The sequence below is a fragment of the Oreochromis niloticus genome, linkage group LG20 (genome assembly GCF_001858045.2).
Source record: "Oreochromis niloticus isolate F11D_XX linkage group LG20, O_niloticus_UMD_NMBU, whole genome shotgun sequence".
In the NCBI taxonomy this organism is placed as follows: domain Eukaryota; kingdom Metazoa; phylum Chordata; class Actinopteri; order Cichliformes; family Cichlidae; genus Oreochromis; species Oreochromis niloticus.
Genome location: NC_031984.2, coordinates 28,487,904 through 28,513,922, shown reverse-complemented (window position 1 = coordinate 28,513,922; position 26,019 = coordinate 28,487,904). Strand labels below are relative to the sequence as shown.

Below are 26,019 nucleotides of genomic sequence, written 5' to 3'. Positions count from 1 at the left end.
ATCTAATTGTATGAGTTATGTGAAGAAATGGGTTCATATGTCATATATTCTTTTCTAGGTGGAATACATTTCACCTGCGGTGAAATTCTGCAGTTAATGGCTTAATTTAGCCAATCATTCGATCAAAAAAACCATTTGAATGATAATAGAATTCTGCCATGAATATGTTATATGGATGAATCCATAAATGTTAATACATAAATGATTCAGGGTGACAGTGGACAAATGTGACACCCCAGGACTGACCATATAAATCATTCAGACGCTTAAATATGAGTTGGCAAATCCACACAGAATTGCACAAATTCCCAGGGCTGGCAAATAAATATTTATGACGCCCCCAATTCCCCCTTTTCTCCCCGTCTTTGGTAATTGTGCGTGATTCATTTTGTTTTCTCGGTGGAAGAGGGAAAATCAATCTTAGAGTATTGGCTATGAGACACAAGGCATGCAGATTCCAAATGCCTGCTTTGTTTTTTTTTTCTGTAGAATATAAAAGGTTCAGATATATTCAGTCATGTTCTCCAAAGAAGAATTATGTTTAGTCGTTAGTTCATTTCCTTGTTTTTGGGAGGAGGGAAGTTTCTGGATGTGAAGTAAACCTGAGTCAGGCTAACTTGCTACCCACTCCACTTTACTTGCTGCCTTCAAAACAAGTGGTGCTGATTTAAAGTATAATTCTTTTCTTCCTCTTTTTTGAATCTATTGTGAAACCTTTTGTAGCGTTCCTCTTGGTTACTAAAAACATTCTTCCGTGTAGACATGCTTTCGATGTATGTCCTGAGAGAAAACTGAACTTGAACTTGAACCTTGAAGTAGCCGCTCCCTTTGATGTAACCACAGAGGGGCTCTTTACTTTCAGTTCTTATGCATTTCAAATAACTGCCAATAACTCATTGCATTGTTACATCAAAGTGACTCAGAAATTGTACCAGACCTGGACCTTTATTCAAGCTCGCCATTGAACGCATTACTGGAAAATACACTATGAATTGCATTTGAGGCAGGGCCTCTTTTATTTGCTGCTTCTTTTTAAAGTTAGTATTTGTGCTTTCTACAAGATCCAGCAATCAAAACATCCTTGGTTTCTTCAAATGAACTGGAAACAGGGTTATGCACTCAGCATGCAAATTATGCAAAATAGCAGATCATTACAAAACTCATACTTGCTGTTTTTCCTCTGCATCCTACGACGGCTCCTTGGGCAAAGGCTGGAAAAGAGAAGCAGAAGGTCACCAAGGAAGAGAGGGCCAGCCTTCATTTTATTCAGCTTTCCCTCAGCTTACTGGCCTTAGACGCAGAGCAGCATATGTCCATTTAAAAGCACAGATGGCACATCTTCCAATTATATCTAAGGCGAGACGAAGGAAGCTGAAGGTTATTTTGTTCTCTACCAGATTTTATGACCTCCGAGGACACTGCTTCTCCCCTCAACCAGAAAATATGATCAAGTAATGGCCAACGCATCATCTGCATTAAAGAGCAGAGGACCTCTCTTTTCTTCCATCAGTGGCGTCACACTCTTTTTTTTTCATCACATTAGCTGTGAGGCAGGGTGATAAACAGTGTTCCACTTTATTTCTTTGTGAACGCAACTTCTTGCCGCCCACATTCATCTTAAGGAGGACACGACAACATGCTGTTTTCCCCTCGACCAGAGGAGAGATACAGCTTCCTCGCTTTCTTAATATTGGTGAATGAGCCACTTTTGTGCAGATAATGACTCGGCTAATCATAATCAGAAAGCTAATGGTCTGTTTAGCCAATCAGAGGAGCTAAGGCGAGACGACTGTCTGGGCTGTGCATTGGCATTCCCAGCAGCCGCTGCTTTCCCCTCGGCTGTGCCAGGCTCGCAGCACCGAGGCAGACTTGGTATTCCGCTGCCTGCTCGGCCGGTCCTTCTGTGATCTGTCTCTCTGTCTGTCCGACCGGCTGACTGGCCCCCGCGCTGTCGAAGAAATTCAGTCCTCTGAAGAGGCGCTGATCCATCACACCTCTCCAGCAGCATGTCATCTAAATGCTAAGTACTTCCACTGCATCTTTAAATCAAAACAAGAAAAGAAATGAGCACGGGGGGCGAGCGGTTGGAGGGGATAAAAGCTTATAAGGGCACAATAGAATCTACCAAGCAAACCCTTAGCTTTTTGATTACATTCATTTTCAAAGGAGAGGAAATGTGGGAGGGGAGAAACTGAGTAAATAAGCATGAGAGACCCTGTTATACTTTTAAATGTCCAAGGAATACAGATAAGGCATGGTTTTTGCCCCTAAACATCCCTCAAAGAATATAATTTTGTTGTTTTAGTTCACTCCAAACATCATCATATATGTGCCTGAGCCACTCCCGCAATAAGGACTCCCTCCCGCTCCCCTGTCTCCCTGTCTCAGCCCAAGTCTTAGCTATCGATTGGAGCGATTCCTGAAGTCAGGGCAAGTGCTGAGGCGGCAGAAGCGGCCGACACTATTAACTGCTCCTACTAATTAAAAGGGTAACAAGGTGAGTTTGGCCCCACGGGACAACTGTGCAAGAGATGGAGCCGGCTGTTGGCCTGCCATGCACACCGGTAAACAGTGCTTAGCGCCTATGGTGTTTACAAGACAGAAATCCAAGGACATCGAAGACATATTCATCTCCCGCCGGCACAAGGGATGGGGGAGATTTACAGATAAAGAGTGAGAGAGAGAGAGAGGACGCACACTAACAAGCGCTTTGCTAATTGCTTATGTTGCGGTGAAATTGAAACATTTGGACCTCGTCTCTGAGCTCGGGGTGCCCTCGTTTCATCATCACTTGTAAACACTGAGCACTGTGCATAAATGATAAAGTTTCCCAGTTCAAATGAGGTGTGCAGCGTGGATCTTTGAGAGGGTGCCAGTGGAGATTGGCAACAAAAAAATAATAATATTAAGGGATTCAATTAACGTCGTTCCTTATCATCAACACAACATATTTTAGGATCAAAGTATTTTTGAGATACAGTATGCCTCGCATTACCCAAAATAAAATCGTCAGCCAAGGTAGCATTGCAACTCGCAGAAACCTCTGTAGCCGAGACGAAAAGCCACTGCAGGCACGGCAGACGGGTTGTTTGCTCAGTGCTCAAGGGGAAACAATGCAGAGACTGCATATTTGGTGGCACTTCGAGCTGCAAAATTGTCACCAACAGCACAGCCTGCCATTATAGAGAGAGGTGCTATGCTGCGCCATCACTGCAGTAAGTAAGAATCTTTCCCCAGGGGTCTCTCCTAACAAGTGGACTCCTGCACAGGACTTAGCTGGGTTCATCAACCGGAGCCTCAGAAAGGTCCCAGTCATAAGAATTCACTGGAGCTGCTGCTGTTATTAGCCATAGCCAGAGCTTACTGAAGAACCTGGGTGGATGGTTCACACTCATCGTGTGAGCCTGATGTACTGAAGCATCAGAGCATCACACCCAGAGCTGCCTCAGAGGAAAAAAACCTGATTAGTTACCAAACAGCATCTTCTGTTTGCTGCTTTATTTCTGATGTGCCATCTGCAGAAAAAAACCCTCTATTTTTCAAATCTTCTAATCAAGTTTTGGTCTTTAAAGCTGGATTTACTGAATTCATACAAAACAAGCTATAGCCACAAAACTGGCATGATCTGGAAGACTTGAACCATGTGGCATACACAAACGCTGCAGAGAACATAGATTCATGTATTCATTTGTGAAAATGTTAAATAAACAAAAACAAATTCAGAATTCATGTTCAGTGCGAAGTAGAACACAAATCAAGCGCATTTTAACAGCCTGTGTATTGATTTTGATGCTGTAAAGAAATTCATGAGGCCCCCAGAGAAAGATGATAAGACACATTTAAAGTTTCAAATGCTTTGCAAAAAGGTCAGCTGGAATATAAAGTCTTTACCATCAGCTTTACTAAGCCGTTATATTGTGCTTTATATTAAATTATTAAATGCAAGAATCAGTACATATACTGGTGAAAAAGTGTCAAAAATAAAAACTATATATTATATAGGTTGATGGTGCCGCATGCATTAATTACAATTAACAACATATTAACAAATGTACTTGAAAAACAATGTTCTGTGCTTCTAAATCAGCATTTGAGTAATTGTATTTGCTTTCTACCACTGGAAACAAGCCTGGGGTTTGTTTTGAGGATGACTACAGCATTTTAAATTAGACAGAAATGTTAGCTTGTAGCCGGGTGCATCATGGGGCTGCAGCACTGAACAATTTATTAAAAATACATACACTAAAGATCCAAAGGGCTCCAAAACATCCTAGTTTTGAAACGGGATGCTGCTGAGCCTGCATGTCCGGTCTACGCGAGGGCTTTTCTGCATCACTGTTACAAAAAACCCGTGTTGGTGCCCTTTGGCTTTGACAAATTTACACCAGACAGAACTCTGGAGGCAGGCAGCGTGCAGGCTAAAACACAAATGGCAGTTCAAAGCTTGCCAATGACAGAACTTCAAATAGGGGAGCTGGGTACAGTGTGCTGAAAGTGACAGCAGAAGGGACCGCATTCGCTCTGGACTGAAAAGAGAAGGGGGCAACATGAGCCTGGCAAAGTCAAACTGACAAAATAACTCTTTAATAGATAATGGAAGTACCAGAGGAGGCAAAAACAAAAACACAATGTGTCACTTTATTATAGCATGTAAATGAATACCACAGGAAACACTATAAACTGAGAATGTGATCATGAAGCGTCCTGCAGAATGCCTGCGCAATAACACAACACCTATGATAACACAAATGGCAAAGGAAATGGAATGGTGGGAATATATTAGCTGTTTCTCTGTTTTCTGAACATCTCTATCAATCTAGCCTATTTCAATACATTTTCGGCATCACTCCCCATGCTATCTGCTCAAGACTGATGATCGTGCCACAGCGTGCGACAAACAGATGAGGAGAAACCAAAGAAGCGCATTTTTCTTTTCCGCTTGATAAATAGAAAATCTGCAAATGAAACTGAAATAAATAGTATATTTGCTTATCAAGTGTAACCTCTGTGTACTATGCGTTTGCTCGGCGGGGGCACCCAAGCGTTCGAACATCAGTCATTTTATAAATGTACATCCAAAGGCAAAGCAGCCCAGCTACAGTGTGTTATCCCCGATGATCCAGAGAGGGCCTGTCAGATACAATATGACAGGAGTACCGTCGATTCACAAGCAGAAATGGGTATGAAAGCCTGGAGGTGGGCCAGTAAAACATAAAAGCTAGACCCCATGCTCTTTTTGTCTGATGTATGTATCAAAGAAACAACGGCGGCATGTTCCTGTCATTCGATTATGAGTGAATTAAAAAGAATAGTTTTAGTAAATTACAGTTTCTTGTGGCAGACAGCAGTACTACTACAAAAGCAGTGAAAGTTAAACCGTGTTTCTTTCAAGCGAGCACACTAGAATTGATTTCAGCAGTTTGTTTTTGCATTATTGTTGGAATTTTACTTGCTGCTGCACAGAAATTAAATAATTTCGGCACTGAATGAGACTGAAAGCCAGCAGAGCAATGAAGGACATGGTGCACAGCATGCATATCTAATATCTGCAAATGTTCCAGGCCTGGTTTTTCAGTGCAGTTTGAAAATGCAAACATTTCTCTAATGACAACCAGTTGTGATTTTCTGAATCATTATTTTCTTTCTGTAATAGAACCGAGACCATTTCCTCTTATTGGAAGAACATTTTACTGTATGTTTCCTTCGGAGCCTTTGGCACAAGCAGTTGCTATTAAAAAAAATAACCTACTTTACTTCTCTTATTATGCATTTTATTTGGGCTAAGCTAATGCTGCTGGTCACAGTGCTAATCAAAGAGATTCCATCATCACAACCACCTTTATCTAAAGATGGTGCCCCACTGAGAGTGAGTCGGTTTGAAGAGATTCCAGAGGCGACAAAGAAGAAAACAAAAAAAGAAATCATTTACATATCCTAAAAAAAATGCAATCAAATCACATAAAATACAAGTGCAAAGTTATATGCTAATGAAACTGCAAGTAAAACTAAACCAACACTGAAGGACCTCTTGAAATAGAGCTTTTATTTGCAGTAAGGCTAGTTGTTTTGATAAAGATTTTATAGCAACTAAAGCGATTATAAAGAGTTCTTATAAAAATGTAATTACATGTACAGATGAAAGACAGGCAGCTAATGTGAGCCTTCAGCACAGCAGCCAGCTCTGCTGCATTTACTTCACTTTTGAAAACTACTTTACAGAGTATTATGGCGTAATGCAGCTTGTGTGTGTGACACATATATACTCTATTTTTCTACAGAGACAGCACTTCACTATAATATATCAAAACAGCTGCAGTTTTTGGTTTGTTCTTGTTCTTATTCTTTGTGTTATTATTGCTTCAGAGACAGCTATGACATTTTTAAAGAAGGCTACACTTAAATGACTGTGAAAATGTCTTGTATCTGTCTGGGTTTATTAATTATTTTTAAAAAGAAAAAATGCTTCTATGTTCTTTTTACTGTGAATCCTATCAAGACCAAGAGACATCAAGGTGTTGGGACATCTCTCAGTACTTCCTGACCTTCACACTTTGTCTGTAACACCTAGTCGTTGCCTCCAACTGAAAAAATGAGTAATCCTCAACTAGAAAATCTTGAAATGTTCGATTGCGTTGCTTGCTAGCAGATAGCAGTTTCCACGGAACATGCCACCTTGTCTGCAAATAGTAAACAGCTGCTCTCTGAGCATTAGTAAAATTGTGAAAAACAAGATGCAAAGCAGAAATAGACTGTAAAGCAGCTTTGAGGCACAGCTTTTACTGTGAAGGACAAATGTTCTCTGTTTCCATATGAGTTGGCATCTATCATGCATCTATCAAACAAGCAACCGCTCTAATCTCCAAGCAAGCAAATCAATGATAAGAAGATTCTTGCTATAGCACAATTTTAGCAACATCCACGAACAGGTCGAAAATTGATCAGACATTTTTCCTTCATGTCCAATATGGTAGACAAAGAACTAACTAGAACTAACTAGTGTTAGTTAGCGAACTAGTGTTAGCTAACTAACACTAGTTAGCTAATTATGCTGGAAGCGTGCTCACCAAACTTTCAACTGCTCAGCAAGTCATATTAGCCTGTATGCTAGAAAAGACATTCAGTCCAGTGGTTGAGACTAGTTGAGGGGAAAGCGTGCAGATAGCTACATGTAGCAGACTGCTTGTAGCCTACCTACTAATTGCATAACTTGGGTACTACTCTCAGTTTTGGTGATCTATGAGCATTTCTGGCTGTGGTGTATGACAGGCTGACTTCAAATAAAACACACTCTCTGTGTTAGTGGTAATGAAAGAATACAGTGCTCACAGAAAACGTGTGTTATAACTGTATCATAATAATTCTGGGACAAGAATGAGGGTCTGTGGCACAGGAGAATGATATTCATCTGACTTTAGCTCCACCTGTTATTAGGATAATTCATTTTTGGTGGTTATCGTGAGATTTATCATGTATATCATGTTCTACCTGTAGGGCTGAGATAATACCACCTGCTTCTCATGTTATTTGAATAATTCACTGGTTTGAATGAAATCAAACACACTCGGTAGAATTGTATTCACTGGAAAGGTGAAACGATGTCTCTGCAGTGTTAGTTTTCACCAGCTGTTGGGAAAAATAGAACACCATTTGAGATAGATGACATGCTTTGACATTTTTTGGCAGTGCACCTGAGGCTCAGTTGTACTGTTTTTTTGTTTGTTCCTATTTGGACACAACATCCCTTTCTAGCCTCTTACACTAATGATTCCAAGCCATACAGAGAACTGTCATCTCTACCGCAGGTCTCCAACCTCACCAACTAATCAACAATTTATTTCAAGAAGCTGCAGAGAAATAGTTGTGTCCCTGACAGAGCCTGGGAGTGTGTTGGGCTGCCTTTGAGAAGCAAACTCATTAGAAGTCTGTCTCTGGTCAGATGGGCTGCCAGCACAGCAGTGACCATGGCGACACATGACTTGGCTGCCTGGTCCTTTGTCGTAGACACTGAAGCCTTTATAACTGAGGTGCTAGCAAGTGTTACATAACGACACTGTGGAACTACATCATCTGTCCATGTAATTTTCTCACTTCTTATGAAAGAGGTGAGAATTTCATAACTCCTTCATAACTGGACGGGAACATTTGAACTGACACGGTGCCAAAAATCCACTTTTATCTGTTTGTTTTGCCCTTTGGTGTCATATTTGGAATGTTTTCTAGCCAAACACCTGTTTTTCTTTGCTCTATTTCTCATAAAGGCACACCTTTCACTTATTCCTTCCTGTACAAATCAAGATTTTTGTGTCATGGCATCCTTTCAAAAAGCCAGCAGTGCTAACTGGCTATGATGTCTTTATGTTTACAGCAACACTGGCAGGACTACACAGACTGCGGTGGCTGTTTTTTAAACCATGGCTGACGCTGGAACAAAGAGCACATAGCTGGAGGAGGGCCACCAGAGCAGAAAAAAAGAGAAAATGCTAAAAAAATACATGCAAGCTTCTCTGACCTACTGGGTCGCTCAGTGTGTGTACGTCTGTGCGTATGCTGTTCATTTTGTAACCCCCCTCATTTTGGCAAAAAATGCCCAACTACGACTGGTCTAATCCCCTCCAGGCCACACACTAGCCCAGCAGTGGCATTTGTTGTGTGGGTGTAGGAAGATTTTTTGGGTATTTTTTTCCCACCGACCATCGAGTTATTGTCTGTGGGTCGAAATGCGCATGAGTCTGCAGTCTGACTATGATCAAATCAGGATTTCAAGTACTTACATTTCATACTTTAAGCTCCCGCTAGCCTGTGAAGTAACAATATTCAGGAAAATAGTCCTATCTTTTTTTTCCGCACCGAAGAAGCATTTCTGATATGCAGAATTTCAATTTGAGCCCATCACTTTGCAAACGCAAAGCATTAGCAAAGGCTGATATTAGAGCTCAGTAGTGCTCTCAACAGAGCTCTCGCCAAGCAGAGAGCAAGTGATGCAATCTCACAAGCCTCTCACTTGCCTAAAAGGAGTAAAACTAATTTCACTGTCCTAAATTCTCCCTGGCTGTCTTGTCAATTTTCCACCTTATGAACATTTCCAGCTTCCGTTCAATAGCACAGACCCTGGCACACAACTGCGCTCTTGTGTAACCCCTCAATTTAAATCCCCCCCACCCCCACCGTGTCCCCATCAAGTGTATGAAACCAACCTCATAACACCCCGCCCCAGCCCTCCTGAATTGCGCTTTCCACCTTGGAGAATATCATATGTAGACCTTTCAGCAGCTCACTAGTGAAGACAAATTGCAAGCTTGTTTGGAGGGGCCTCTAGAGAGTGATTCATATTAATGGCTACCTGGCAGTGGAGAGCGGGCTGCATATGCAAACTCCATTAGCAGGTTAGGCTGGAGTGTGTGACCTGGCAGTGCCACCGTGAGCTGCACTCACAAGAGGGCGGGCGGTGAGGAGGAGGCTGAGGTGATGGGAGGTGGTTGTGTTTATAAAGAGCTGCAGGTGCAGTGGCATGTGTCTAATATGGGAATGTCTATATATTGCAGTTAAACTGACAAATCACTTAATTAATGTTTATTACAATAGTTAGACTTTTTTTTTAAAGGTTTTATTATACCTGTGACGCTGACACTGCAACTCTAAAAGTGCATCACGTACAGTCAGCATATAAAAGTGCAATAATTGGTTAATTAAAGTCGACAGTCGAAAGTTTGGACCACACTGCTAAAGCAACCAAAGAGTTTCTCAAGCCAGAGAAATGGGATCTTTTTCCATGACAGCGTCAGCCACCTGATCTCAACCCAACAGAGCATGTTTTTCAGTTACTGAAGATAAAGAGAGGCACAATCAAGCAGCAACAGCAGTTGTGTAAAGACCTGGCAGGGCATCTCAAGGGAGGAAACACAGTGCTTGGTGGTCTCCATGGGCTCGAGACGTCAGTCAGTCAATGCCTGCAAAGGATTTTCAATCCAAGTATTGAAAACAATCTTTATATTTTTTGTTTGTCCAATTTCTTTTGAGACTTTGAAAATGGCTAGGTGGCTGGCAGGGTGTATTTAAAAATGCCTGTTAATGGTTCTTAACGGTTAATGTAATACTTCTGTTAAACCCCTTGATTTAAAGCTTTTAAGCTGAAAGCCACTGTGTGTGTACAGCGGAAAAATGTCTGTCATCCAGGCACATATGGAGCATTAGTACATAAATTCGTGCATTTTCTTTTATATCACAAGGTTCTTTCAACATTATCATTATTATTAATAATAAATAATTATATAATGCACGAGGATATATACATATATATATATATATGTATATATCCTCTTTAGATACTGTATTTGAGGTAAAGAACAAAGAACTCAACAACTAATGAAACATACTAACATTTTTAACATCTAGTTGCCCCAAAAATGTCAAGTATTGAAAGTAGGGAAGGCCATGGGGTTGTTAAAATAAAAGGAGTTTATCCTCATGGGAGCACTAGTGTGCAGCATCAAATTAATGGCAATTTGCCTGTTTGATTAGATTTCTGGTATGCAGAGTTTGTATTTTGGCCTGAGGGTGGCTCATGTCCAGAATAGATTATAACATTTATTATCTACATTCGGGCCCGATATTTGAACTAGAGGAAAGGTCACAGAGTACACATACACACACACAAAAGTCCTATTCTTTTTGAGGACTGTGTAGATTCATATAAAAAAAAGAGTTTCCAGTGTTGGCCCGCACAGTTTATTATTTGACATCAGTCAAATAGTTGTTGAGATGTCTTTGTCTGGGCGAAAGTGATAGGCTGACGTCTCCATTGTCAAAACTCCACCCAGAGAGATTTTATTAGATTCTCTTCCTTTTATTAATGAAAGCAGCACTCCATAGAAACTAGCTTGTGCTGGCTGAGCGAATTCATATAGATTTGATAAGTTATTAGAAAGAGATTTCATACTGGACTTAGATATGAAAAAGAAAAAACGTCAGCTTCAATGTATAATTATTCTAACCACATTGTCTTTTATTGGATGCACGGCTTTCTGCATAATTTGCCACCATCAGGTAGATTTGTCACTTCGTTGTATCTGCTAGCTCCACCTACATCAAACCTGTGCACCTCAGCATGAATAAAGAGCCATTATCACCTTTCAGAAAACCACACTGTCTCCCCGAATGCCAGTGTGTAATATGATTATTAACCACGTGAAGACAGATTGTCTCGCAATTAAAACCTCCTCTCTGCACTCTCCTTCTCCCAGATACTTGCAGATGTGGAGAGACAGAGCTTGGCCGCAGGCCGAGAGGCAGCCAAGTCCTCCATCCTGTTCCCTCTCTTCATCCTTCTATCCCCCCTCCAGCCTGATCAATCCTCTTTATAGATTTCTCATTTTCATTTATCTTCCAGAATGTGCTTTCCTCCCATTTTAGGTCTTACAACAAATACCTCTTGATACCTCCTCTTTTCTACTGCCAAATCCTTCCTATCCCTGCCCCCTCAAAAATACAAGACAGAAAAAACAAACAAGCAACCCCCCCACCCCGAAAAAAAAGAAACCCACCGACATCACTTCAGATTAACTTCTTCAACAAAAATCTGCTCAGCAACAGCTAATTAAGAATGTGCAGAGGAACACATCATTTGCATTTTTTGTATATGTATGTACAAAAAGCAAAACACTAACCTAAGTGTGCTGTCAGGATACATTACAGCACGGCGGGAATGCATGCGTGAAATCTGTCACAGCTGCCCAGGGCTGCTGGACGGAGGAGGCAGAGGAGCGAACAAGATGAAGAGACATCAAATGAGAGAGATAAGAGAGAGTGAAAATCAACAGAGCCGGTCAGAGGCTGACCTTTGGCCTTGTACCTGACGGCAAGGACAGCGGTCTCTCCTGCTCTGTCCATCTTGTCATCTCTTGCTGACAACACCAAGCTGTTTCACTTGCACTGCCTCTGTAAGTTATACCCCTCTGTTTCTTTCTGTTGACATAATCTTTCCTGAGGCAAATATCAGGCAGTTAAAAAAATGTATTCACTCTACTGGCATGAAGGTACAATCTAACTATTGTTTGTCCATAATTATGAGGCTACTTCTTTGTAAACATATTGAACCACTTACAGTTATTTAAATGATCCAGTGAAATCATGTATGTTCTGTCGAATGGAGATAGCTTAAAGGACATGGCATTTCACAGATACATACAAACTGTTCTTTGGCATTGGTGCTGTGACACAATGGGTTTATGCCAATAATGAGATTGGTCTCAGTTCCAATTTGTTGCGCATGGATGCTTGCACAGGACCCCTCGGTCTCATGTTTGATTGTGCTTTCACAATAAATCCTTTTCCTACATGCAGAACTAAAGTCCTGAGTCCAAAGCAAGGTTTTTTTGATTGATGCTCACTGACAGAAATTATGTTTTTATTAATTTAAAAAAATAACAACTATTTTTCAGTTTAAGATTTGGAGTTAAAAACAAAAAAATCATGTTTTCATCCGAAGCATTGTCAAGTGTTGCTAAGCATTTCTAGATATCTAATGCTACATTAGGCAACAACGCTAGCTGGAGACTGCTGTGGCCAGAATTCTGCCAATCATGTGCAAAGAGCTTGATGGTCTTGTCGCCTTTGAAAGCGCTGCTTTGAAAAAAGGGAATAGGTCTGCAACCATTTCCAGTCTGTTGCTGTCTAAAAAGGGTTGCACATGACTAACTCAGATGGATAGCAATATGTTGGGAATCTGTCTGCATTTTTTAATTTAATGGCAATTATTTGCACATCTTCACTCTGAGAGTGATTGAGAGTCCGAGGGACTGAGTCAGACAGCAGGTGTTTGGCCTCTCCCCAGGCAACCTGTGCAATCCCCTTGTGATCATAAGCGATCACCCAGAGGTTGAGAGGGTTGCACGTTCAACCTTTGGGTCACTGCAGTTTGTTTTGTTTTTTTAAATTGACAAAAACCACCAGTTTTTCCTAGTGGCAAGAAGGTTGCTGTCCTATTTTTCCTCTAGTATGACTGAGCCATTAATATGCCCAAAATATGTGACAAAAGCTCCAGTCTCTTGGCTAACAAACAAACTTTTGTCTCTCCAACGCCGTAGATTTTATCATGCATTGGCAGATTGTTAGGCCTCGGTGTCTAATACTGCTGCAGCTGATGCCAGAAGACAACTTGTGCAGATTTCTGTGACAGATCTGCACAATCTGTATTCGACACCCTGGGAATGACAGCGAAAAGCCGAGCAAGCAAGGTAACACTGGTAAATGCAAAAAAGTGGTGCAGAAAAAAAATTAGAAGAGTTATAAAGTCAGCCAGTTGGCTCAGAGATTTAATGACCATAGTTTGGCTCTTTGCTCAAGGAGCAGATGACTAAAAAAAAACTTGTCCAGCCGAGCTTGTCACCAACAGTCGTTAGGCCCTCTTCAAAATTTTCATGAACGTGGGAAGTGCAAACCATTCCAAACTAAAGTATAGAGGACATGTAGCAGTATAACTGGGATCAGCTGACGTTTTTTGGAGGAAGTGTATTTGTTTCCATGACTTGTCAAAGACAGGTTATCAACACCATATCTCCACAAGTCATAGCAGGAAGGTGGCCACCTGCTGAGAGAAATGCATTACATTGAATTGTACAGAAAGAATACAAAATTGCTCCATTTTCATGGAGCATAGAGCTACATAGTGTGAAATTGCCAAGAGGTATAGTGTGAAGCACACAGTAACAGAGAGACCTGTATCCATGGTGACTCTGATGCTCACTAAACAAGCAGTAATGTCTGGAGGGTAGATATTTTTCTTTATTCTTTGCTTTCAAACACATTCATAATGATTATTCTTTTGCACTGATACAAAAAATATATGAAGTTAACCCTCGTGGAGACTAGGAATTCTCCTTGTGCATTGTTTCGCTGTTTAATCAAATGAGAATTAATCAGTGCTCAGTAAGCGATGCAGCACTGGCAGCTCTGAGGCATTGGATGCACTGTGAGAGGAGCCTACAGAGGACCAGATGACACCATATTGAGGGTTTTAAAAATTCAACATGTTTTGTATTCATTTACATCTCTAACAAAGTCAGAGAGAGGTCAGACACTAATGTTATCTGTCTGCACGTTGCCTAATGCTTTGGTCAACATTTTTCCATATTACATATATCTGTCTTGCATTTGCATTTGCAGACGTTTTCCATCAGCTTCCACCTTCTCCATAAAAACACAAAGACAGAATAATAACTACAGAACATTTGTTCCAAATGTGTGATTCCCTTGCAGTTCCTAGCTCGTGCGATTCGGTATCAGATTCAGATTTGAATGGCTTCAGATGATTTGTTTTAGCTTTGGGAGCAGATCACTGAGCCTTAGCTAGTGTGTTTAAGCCATAAAATAATCCAGGATGTAGGAAAAAGAAAGTTTTCCACAAGTAGCCCGGGTAATATGGTACGCCGCTTGCTTTCAGTGCAAATGTGATACAGCACAGGGCTGATCCAGCAGCTCTGTAGCTGAACATCTTATACTTAGCTGCAGATCAGTAAAAACTAAGGATGATTTCACTAATTTCATGAGATTTTCTTCCTACATACCTCCCAACACGTCTTTGCACCACTATTACTATATATGCTACAGATTCAGGCTTCAGTGTTTCAAAAGTTTGAATTACCAAAATTCAAAACTCCTGTAAAAGTGTAAAACAAACCAGACTGAGGCCTAAAGATATATAAAAATAATCTTCAAAGTTTGATCCCACAGAGAGCAGTGCTGCATGAATTTTCTGGCATCTTTGTTCCACTATTGATGCAGTGTTTGAAACCTGGATGCTGACCTGCTGTTTGACTGAAATATACTCCCTGTAGCCCAGGGCTCAGGCTTCACCTGACACTATCGGCTGGCGGGGGTTCGCTCATGCTGAAAATGTAGGTGCAATGCTGTTATGTGCATATGGCGTATATTAATGTCACGTCTAGTAAATTACCGTGACGGTCTTGATGCGACCACTGCCCCTGGTGCAGGTCCAGCCGGATCGGTTGAACAGGAGGCTGCAGACCTCCCCCTCCATGCAGGGAGCCATCTCACACCACTGACGGCTGCGAACAATTCGCGCTGGGAGGCAAAGAAAGACATCAGGTCAAAGAGGTAAATTAGACAGAGAGACAGATTCACAGAGCGAGAGAGAAAAACTGCAGAAAAAGTCAACTTTTTTTCCCCTTAACAAACAAATCTGCAGTTTTTATGCTCACCAGACACAAAAGTAACCTTATATGTTGATGTCTCTAAAAGCCTGTAGTATTTTAATGAGGTTCTTGTTGAACTAGCATGTCAGAATTGCCTGTGGTAGTAACCTTTACAGGCCAGCTGGCGGTCCATAAATTACTGTCTTGCTAATGCAAGCTTTCACTGCAACCGCACAGAAAGATTGCTCCCCCCCCCCTTCCCGTTTTGACATTTTTTTCTTGGTGGAAATTAAAACATAATAATGTTTCATTTGTTTAAGCTAAATTATACTCTGAGAAGTTGAGTCCAGCTACAGCTTGGCCATAAATTTGATCTTGTTACAAAACACACACATCTTCATTTTTCTTGGCATCATCAGAGAGCAGATGAATCCATCTTTTTCCCCCACTGAGGTCCTAATTAGGTGGAGGCTGTGGTGGTTGTTGTGTTTTACAGGTGTAGACAAAATTTTAGGAACACTTAGCAATTATTTGTTTTTAGCCTGCATACCTAACGAGATAATAGTTTTTATACACTGGAGATCATTGTGGCAATATTAGAACGTGACAAATGACATGACTGCAAATTGGTCAAAACACACACAAAACACAGATTGTAATAACAGGCAGGGGGGGCCTTTTTCAAAAATTATTTTATATTTTTATTTTTTACATGTGTCTTGTTGTCCAGTAACTGTGGGAGGAGAACACTGTGTTCATTTAGCATGGACAAATGCATTAGTAAAATTGATGCAGCAGCACCATGGGTTTTTCAGTCTACACATTCTTCTTGTCAAAACCTGATGCCAACAAACCCACAATGCAAATTGAACACTAACAGATCAGTGACAGATTGGGAATTGTTGAGGCGGCGATGGTGAATAATAGAAGGAAATGGATTGCAGATGTCTGGTTAGGCCGCTTTTTTTTTGTTGTTGTTGCACTCAGCACCCCCAGATTTACACTTTCAACCTTGCAGTCTTAAGCCCCAATGGACAGTGACGTTATTTGAGCGCTTCTAGCAGGTTTTACTCAAAAGAAACTACAAACGACATGAGACGCCTCTTTTAACACAGGCAGCTGTGTTCCCTACACAGTAAACCCACTTATGGAAGCATTTGGTCAACATGTTAGTGGCAGGCTAGCAGCTGTAATTTGGTTTTAGGCGCTCGCAAATGCCAAATGTATTATTTCTGATGTCAGTATTGCTATGGTGCTGGACTTATTGTTTTTAGACTTTATGCAGTTGTGACACAAATGACAGCTGCAGGGCTCTGTGAACCTTGGATTCGTTTTCAGTAGCATTTTATAGATAGATTAGAGAGAGGAGATTACATATCAGAAAGGCAATAAAAATCAAGCCTTTCTCCAGTCTTCTTAAAGTTATTTGTTGGCAGAAGACGTCAGGCTGTCACAGCGTAACCGAGTGATGCTCCCATTCTCCTGCTGCAGCCTGACTGCATGACATTGAATTAACATTCGCCTGTCGTCGAGGTTGATAAGCACTGATTGTTCTTTACACAGCGTGCTAAAGCAACACTGAAAGGTTATCAGCTCTCTGCGGACCTGGCTGGGGCCACCGCTCCTGCCTACCCACGATCCCCCGGGGCAGCACATTGTGGAACGAGGTAACATGGTGGGCAAATTGAAAGAGAGGAACTACAATTCGCTGAATGTCCGGAGGAGAGCTGATGGTGGAACCGAGAGGGGAGCGGCAGAAGGGGAAGAGTAAAGAGATGCGGAAAGGGAGGCCTTGTGACATTTTGCTGTGAGGTATTCCTGTCCAGGCCTTGTTAACGGTCTGAAATTGGTCTTTGGAGTGTCAGACCCCAACTGCTAGTCTGCAATAAAGATCTGCTGTCTTGTGGTATTTATCAAGCTGGCCGAATAGCACCCTCATGTATGTAACACGGCACACACAATCACTGCTGTGTAAATACAAAGCCATTCTCCCTCAGCAAATAATGGATATTATTTACTCATCGTGGAAGGAGCTGTGCTTTTTTAAGCCTGCTCTCATAGTGTTGCCATGCAGCCAAGGAGAGACAGCAGTTCAACGAAACAATGCATAAACCTGTCGTCGCATCGCACAGAACGAGCTTAAGAAGATAGTTTAGCTTTGCGACTGGATTCTGAGACAAAATGGTCATTTGGCATCATCCTGAGTGGAGAAAAGGCAAATCTAAAGTGACCTTCCTCCTGACACAGCAACGTGCCGCGGTGAATTTTCATTTTCACAGCTATCCGTCAGGTGCAACAAAGCGTAGATTTATCAGTCAGTTGCAGATGTAGTTTTGAGTACATTACAGGGCCAGCAAAACTCAATTTCCAGGGCAAGGAATAAAAGCTGAGCTGGCAAAGCGGCGGGAGTGCTGACTAACCGTGGAGTGCATCAGGCCAGCCAGCCCAGAGTCACGCAGGTCGGCTAAAATAAATGCAGTTTTCAGCTCCTGCCGTACTATCCGGGCACCCGATAGCTTGCCCTTGTTACTTTTTCAATGCCATCCATGACAACATGAGTTGATCTATGATGACTTGATGAGTCTCCTGGTGCTGAGAGCCACGGATTGGTCACACGGCGTTAGGGTGGGATGAGAGCATTGCTGTGATAACCTCATGCACGACAACATCATGAATAACACGAGCGGCAACAAAACGGCAGCTCTGCAGTTCGGCTTCAGCCTGTCTCCATCCATCAAACCTATCGCTCCCAAAATGCTGGCACGCACAATTGTAGACACATTAAAAAGCTTAGACGTTACAACCACCCACACACATCAACAGTATCCAGAGCAGACTTTAAGCTTCTGTGCTAAAGCTGTCTGAAAATATCTGTCTGCTGCTTGATTTCACCCTTCAGTATGCTTTACATGCTGTGGGTATAATAAACCTGGCTTGTTGGGTTACTCAACTGGTGCAAATTGCTGGAAATATTGTGGCTATCTTGGCATTATAATTTTATCATGGTGTTTGAACAGATTTTCAGGCCTGTTTTGTAATGTTTTCCTGTTTGTTATGGTAACAGCAGAGATGAAACAGCTGGCTGTGGTGGCTGGAAGAGAGGGGGAGAGTGTCTCTGTCTGTCTGGCCGACACCTGGGTGGCCCGTCGTGTCGGAGTCGCTGTCGGAGTCCCACCCAGGGACCGCGGACGTCAAGCCAGGCTTATCAGCTGCCAGGGTCCCTGTTGGGGTACGGCTCTGGACCTCCAACTAGATCACACGTAAGACCATCTGTCCCCCCTGCGCACGGTGCCAAGCCCTGCCCAGCGCAACACAACACTGCCAGACGAGACTCAGAGCAGGCACAACGGCGACTTCTAAACCAGACGCGCTGTTAATCTGATGAAATTCTGCCACCGCAGAAGAGCAAAAAATAACATCAAATTTATACTCAAGCCACAGGCAGCTCATTTAAAATGTATTCAGATGAAGAGAGAGACACTTTCTCACCAAGGACACACCAAAGGATTAATTGCATCGAAGAAAAAAAACAAAGCGAAGAATGAATCGCTAGAACAATTAATTAAGGGCATCTTTTGAAATGGAATAATGGAACTAATACTGATGATTCTTATGCAGCAGCAAGCACCCTACAAGATTATAGCCAGTCATTAAAGCTGGGCACCAAAAACACTGTAACAGGTTTTTACGGGTTTTCGGGCTCATGTTAATTAAACTTCAGTCATGGATCAATTTGCAACATTATCCTGACAGCATGGGCCTGATGGGCTGATGATCAGCCCGCCTACAAAATGTATCCACACATAATCATATATTGTGTTTGTTGAGAATCCAGTTAGTTTCCTGTTGCAGTTTTTTGGGGGGGCTTGCTTTGCGTTTCTGGTTGGTAGTGTTTTATTTGTGGTTGTTGACACAGATGGGAAGTTTAGGCTCCACTGATCAGAAATCAATAAGCCATCTGTAGAGTTGTACCATAAAAAAAACAAATAATGGATGAATACTTTTTTTTTTTCAAAAGCTTTGAATTCACTTCATAAATACAATCTGGGTTAATCCATTAATCAACTGGCTTTTCATGAGCAACAAACTTTTGGTCAATTACAGAGGGTCAAAATTAACCAGATGACAAATATTGTATTTTCAGAAAGTACCTGTTCCATATTATTGTAGGGTCTACCTTACAATATGAAGCGCCTTGAGTTGACTGTTGTTGTGATCTGGTGCTGTATAAATAAAATAAATTGAATTGAACTGAAAATTTACACTCCTTTAACTACACAGGGGACAACTATCAAAGTTACAAGTGCAACAGTGATACAACAAGACTTTTTATCACTTGTCATTAGCTTTCTGTCTTTTTCTAAAGCTGAATTTTGTCACTGCACCGAATCTTTCTGATTTTCTTGGCATCACTGTTGAAAGCAACGTTCCATAGAAAGTTCATTCAAAGGTAGTAAATTGCGCACTTAGACACACTAGCATTCAAACGCTTGTAGATTGCAGGGCGACTCCATTTCCATGAATTATTCTAGAAGCCATTAAATAAAAATCTTTCAGGAAAAGGTGTTTTTACTCTTTGATCTTCATAGAGGGCTTTTAATGTAAAACATCAGCACATCCTTTTTTTTAAAATTGCAATTGCAAATAAAAGAAACATTTGAACTCCTTGGTGAATAAAAATATTTCTCCTAAACAAAAAGAAAAAAAACCAAGAGCAACAAATTCAATTCAATTAAAAATAACTTTACATATTCAATAGGGGTTTCTTTTGTGCACATGCAACACTGAATAGGCATGCATAAGACATGGCTGTGTTCCATATGAAAGATGAAATTGCTGAAATTGCTCATGAAACTGCTGCTATGAAATATACATTCAATAAATATTAAAATGATCAAGATGAGGTAAATATGGAAGGAAGTGCTGTTAGCACTACGAGCAAACAACGCTGACAACACTAGCAAATGAATGTCAGATCAGAAGCAAACATATTTTTCAAAGTCACGCTTGTTTAAAACGAGGGCCTGGCTCTGTCTGCAGTTAAAATAAAGAGTACATCTAATCCTCTCGGCTATGCGTCTGCAATATAAATATGAAAAAAACTCTGCTTTTGTTTTGTTTTGATGCTTCTTCCAAATCACTTCTTTTGCCCGTTTATTGTCAATAACGCTTTGACTGAGCACGAAACGAGAAGCTTGAACCCGGCATATAAACGGTCTCCCTGCAGCCTCTTATCATGGTGGCCATCGAGCTTCATACGATTACCGTGTGATGTGGTGGCATGGCAACAACGGGCCAAGCAGAGAAAGGGAGCAGGAGAGACTCGGGGAGCAGATTAGAGTGAGAGCAGGGAGACAAGCAAGGAAAAGCACATAATCCTCCTGTGTACAGTGTGCAGACTAAACCTGCACAACCCTGACATACAGCAGCACAAAAAGAGGGCAAAAAAGCTTGAAATACGCCTAAAAAAAGAGTAACAAAAGAAGTAACTTGCAGAAAAAAAGACACTGCCCTTGCTGCAACATGTTCAGTGAAGTTAAAATAAAAAAACAGGAGGAACAACTCGGTAATATGTCATACTGCATAAGCAATGCAGCTACCGTCTAATCAATTCATAAATTCACAGGTAACAACAGACTTTATTCACTTTGAGGCTTAGATAGTTTTGTCGTTATGTAATTACTGAAGGCAGAATACAAGCAGGACGGCAGGGGAGATAAGAAGAATTGTCCAATTGCCTCTGTTAAGCCATCAGCTGCAGATTGTAGTAACTTTGAAAATGTCTCAGAGGTTACATCAGACTAAGCCTTGGATTTTAGTTTCGATTCATTACAGGAAACAGTAAAGGCCCTCAAATCCCAGAGCTTTTCGTGGTGATTATAACTCTGCCGATGACTTTATCCAATCTGCGCTCACAGTGCACGTATACACTCTAAAAGGTCAGCTGCTCACGGGGTCAAATGTCAAACTGTGCACTTTATCAGTGTGTAGTGTGAAAAGTCAACCTCCCAAAGTTCTGTCCACAGCAACCAAAGCTGACAAGCATCTGTTCTTGGGAAATCCAGTAACAGATAAACATAAACAAATATGAATAACCCTCCACACTGGTCATACCTTTTGGGTAAAAATGGATGTTTATCAAAGCTTCAGTTCTGACTGTAATCACATTACCACTCACCATAGCTGACAATGGAAATGTTGGAACATCATTCTACCTCAGTTGAAAATCAAAGAGTTTTACTTCTATACTCTGTTGAGTGTATTCAACTGTTAATTTTCCAGTGTTAAAACACTACATCTCCAAAACCAGTTATGTAGATGTTTGTAAAGGACATATCTAAAGTCTGAATTCACTCAATAAAGCTTCCTTGATCGCTGTCCATGGTGCTGATCATTGAGCTGCTCTAGCTTATGGATATCCTGGTAGATGAACCGGCCTTTGTTATATCAGTCGCCTAATGTCTGCAGTATCTTTGGGTATTTTACGCCTTCTAATTCATAATAGATCATTTGTATACTAACAGCTAAAGTTTTGATATCCTAAGATCTGACATCTTTACTAGCTTTAATCACACTACTGGAAATAAAGGTGGACCGTGCAGATTGTGGAGATATAATAGGATTTGACACTGTTGCATCTGTGACTCACACCTTTACAAAAATGCTCTATTACCTCCAAAAGACAAGTTATTCCCCACCAAAAATAACCTTCCATATTTCTTATTAGATATTGAACATGTAGACCCAGCTGCAGAAGCCGGGGGAACTAGAGAGGACTATGACGTGGCAAAAATATATCCCCCTAGAAGTGAACCAGGGATGTTGCAGTTATTTGGTAATCATAAGTCAGCACACATCTTAATTTTTCAATCCTTGGTCTCAGCATTTAATAGCTGCAGGTATTATGTATGAGCATGCTCTTGATCCTTCTACCGCTTTATAAATGAATAGTTACATATTCAGTTCAATCCAGTTTTAACTAGAGTATGTGCCACCCGTTGACAACAAAAGCCATCTCAAGGTGCTTTGTATTGTAAGCTAAAGACTTTACAATAATACAGAGAGAAAGCCAACGAGCCGATGATCCTTTATGAGCAAGCAATTCGCAACAGTGTCCTCACTTTGTAAGACAAGGAGACCTCTTTGTGTTTCAAACTGTAACATCCAATCTGTAACACCCAAATGCACACCTTTGTCTCATTTAGGGGCCTCATTCAAATGCGGATCCACAAATACAGAGAAATTAAAGCCATATCCTCTCTTAGCTACTTGTCTGCAGCGTGCTTCCACTCTCTCTCTGGATGTGAGAGCTCCACTCATGAGTTCTCTTGCAGGACGAAGGAGGACACAGCGCATCTGGCCAGATATCAGAAAACAGTGCTTAACTTGTCCATCGGCAGGTTCAGTCATAAAGAGTGCACTAAAAAGGCCAGTTGTTATCACAAGCACAACTTTAGAGTTATTAACACTTTTATTGCACTTACAGTAACATAACTAGTTGAAATCAAGTCGGGCAACCTGCCTCTCAATTTCTCTGTTCTGTGTGTGTCTGTTTCACCACAGTACACAGGCCATGACGCACAAATGTTGAAACAGAGAGCAGAGGATAGAAAAAAAAAGGAAGGAGCACACATAAATAGCACAAGCTCCTGATGTGACTACGTAATCAAGCAGCTAAAAATGCGCCAATGTCGGATAAACCTTGTTCCCGATTTTCAGTTCTAACAAGCCGCATCCACGGGATTGGTTCCTTAGTCTTGTTGTGTTTGAAACTGCACTGACATCCTGCAGCTCCCAGGCAAAAAACGCTCAGCCGTGCAGCTGAGTGCTTGTCTTCGAGCACACAAAAGAAACACCATATGGACGTGCATATAAACCACAGCTCTCCGTCACAAAAAGGAATTTGTTTAAGTTACTCTTTAACCTGAAAAACAAATGAGATTTTGTGCTCCGTTCACCATATGTTTCCAAAATTAGTCATAGCCGTAAACACCCCATATCAGGCAGGCTCGCTCGCCTTTGTTTACATGCCACAGACAGAGAGTCAGTGGCGGTTCCACTTTCATTAAAGGTCACTGTTCTATCACAGGATCACAAAAGGGCAGTGATCCACTTCTTCTGCAGCTGTGAAAGTGTTACATAAAACTGATCAGGAAGAAAGTGGAACACTGAAAGAGTGTTCCCCAGCCTTGGTGAGATACAGAAATAATAAACCTATTTATAAGTCTGTGAATTGTTTATGTGTTTAGAAGGGCAAAAGAGGATTTATGGGAAGGGCCATTAAAGTGAATGTAAATGAATATGCTCTCAGCTAAAAGGTTAGAGAGGATATGTGAGCACAGGCATCATTAAATCCACTGCATTTTTGGTGCAATACACACAAATTCCATTTAAAATCCTGGCAACGACCGACAAGTTCAGCTGTCAGCAGAAAATCTTAATATGACCCTGCAAGCAACAGGTCCCAACTTTAATGCGCTGGCTATTAATGGAGCGTAGGGTGTGGTGCGGCAGGAAGCCAGTAATAATCAATTTCCTGCTGCTGTAATCATAGTGCTCTGTAAATTAATTAGCATCTGTTGAGTGTTATGGAAAAATGTCTGCGGAGAGGGAGAGGTGGTTAAAAGCAGCATGCGGAGAGGATGACATGGACTGTGGGGCTCTGGTGTCAGGGATATTAGATTAAGGCCAACATGAGTCATCACATGATGGAACTAATGGTGCATCTGATTGTGATATTGTGAGCTCCAATCACACCCCTCCCATCCTTTCATCGTTCTTATCACCCTTAGCTAGATACTGTCCAACGGCTCAGAGAGAGGGGCTCTAAAGTATAAAATCTTATCTACAAAGTGGATGAACACTGCAGTCTCCATTACAAGTGATCTTTATTTAAAAAAAAAAAACCCAGGTGGAGGAGGAAAAGGAGGAGGAAAATTCAACCCAATACACGCTGGAGACAACGAAGGAGGCACAAAGCAATTACTAATTTGCTGATGTCACAGTGGCTGACTGAAGAAGGCCTAATGCAGACAACCAATCACACAGTTAGGAGTAAAACAGTCTAAAAGGCATCAAAAAGTCAGACATGCAAAGTGATTATCGATTGGCTGGTTAAACAACCAAATTACATCGGCACTTACTTTTAATGGAGAGAGAAGGAAGCCAATACATTTTGTTCATTGGACTTATTGAGGACAGGTTGTGCTCTGATGTTGTTGTTGAAGTCTGGCTTTTTACCCAGTGTCGAACGGGGGAGATGATGCTGCTTTGCATAAGGATATTTTTGACATAAATAACTTGGCTGTGAAGTGGCTAATGACTCTTTGTCCTGTTTTCTTCCATTCTCCTTGGGATGGTAAAGTTTCATGACTGCACAGTGCATGGTTACGACGCTACCATCTCGACAAAGACTGTCCAAAGACAGGACAGTGAGACCGACATAGTGGTCCCGTAGTTCCTGCAACAGCAGGTTTGTCCACCAGCAGGTTTGGAAGTCACGACACAGGCGGACAGACAGAAAATAGCAACTGCATTCCACTCAGGAGTAGCTGATGCAGGGCTGCGGTATTGTGCATTTTGCTTCACTGAAATGGGACTCCTAATGGAACAGAGACATTATTGTTAATAGTTACACCTGTGCTTTTCCTCTTATAATTTGTCATGATGTTCCTGTTATGTCAAAATGTCTGCCATGAAAAAGGTCTGTAGATGCTGTTGTGGCAGAGGAAATGATTCCACGTGTTCTTATCGCATGTATTATTGGTCTTTGCGATATTTTAACCTGAGGTTGATTTTTTTTTTTCATTTTGTTTGCAGATCAGTTTTGTTTAGAGTTTAGTTTCAGATATCTCAGTTCCAGTAAAGATATGTATCAAAGCTTCCTTGCTTTGGAAATTTGACCAAAGCAAGAAAGTATCAAATGAAAAACACTTGTTGCTAATTTATTTTAAATAGTGTTATTTTCCGTAGTTAGTTCTTCTGGGGAACCAGCTCCCAGTGTGGATTTGGGAGACAGACACACTCTACTTTTAAGATTAACCTTAAATTTCTATGTGTTTATAGTTAAGGCTGGGTCAGGTGACCCTGTACTCTCCCTTAGTTATGCTGTAATAGGCCTAGACTGCTGTGGGCTCACTCTCCATGTGTTTATACACCACTCTACGTTTAATCATTAGTTATTATTCATCTCTGGCTCTTTTCCACAGCTGTTTTTGTCCTGTCTCCCTGTCTCATCTCCAACCAGTCACAGCAGATGCCTGCCCCTCGCTGAGCCTGGTTCTGCTGGAGATTTCTTCGTCTTAAAAGGGAGTTTTTTCTTCCCACACTCGCCAAGTGCTTCCTCACAGGAGGTCGTCTGATTGCTAGTCTTGAATTGACTGTTGTTGTGATTTGGCATATAAATAATGCATCATGTAGTTTAATTTAGTTTTGTTTTTTATTTCCATTAACTGAAATGTTCTTTTTTTCAATATTTATGTCACTACTTTAATTTTGGTGTTTACTTTTATTTTACAGTGTATTATTCAGCTTTTCTCAACGGGACCAGAGCATCCAGAGAGCACTCCTAGATTTGTGAAATTACAATGCAATTACATACATTAAAAACTATCAAATATTTCATCCTGTCTCCTTTTAAGTTTTTTTTGTCATGAGATTTATTTAAATACTTCATTGTTCTCCACTCCTGCATTACTGCAAAAAATGTACAAAGGTAAATACATGACTAGGGTTCCCACTTTTTCCCACAACACAGATTGAGATCCCACACTCGACAAGAGTAAAAAGTTTGACACTACTTGGTCAATTAAATATGAAGCCACTGCTAGCAGCCAGCTAGTGTAGGTTAACAAAAAGACTGGAAAAAATC

The 26,019-nt window shown here is 41.2% G+C and overlaps 1 protein-coding gene across 1 annotated transcript in view; it reads right to left on the bottom strand.

Annotated features, from left to right (window-relative positions):
* The window catches only part of tafa5l (TAFA chemokine like family member 5, like), a 43,620-nt gene that overhangs the window by 3,119 nt on the left and 14,482 nt on the right, over positions 1-26,019 (bottom strand). The window contains exons 4-5 of the mRNA XM_019349351.2: positions 14,951-15,078; positions 1,167-1,211 (exon numbers count right to left, since the gene is read on the bottom strand). Coding sequence (XP_019204896.1) covers positions 1,188-1,211; positions 14,951-15,078 — 152 coding nt within the window. The 3' untranslated portion in view covers positions 1,167-1,187. The remainder of the gene's footprint in view (positions 1-1,166; positions 1,212-14,950; positions 15,079-26,019) is intronic.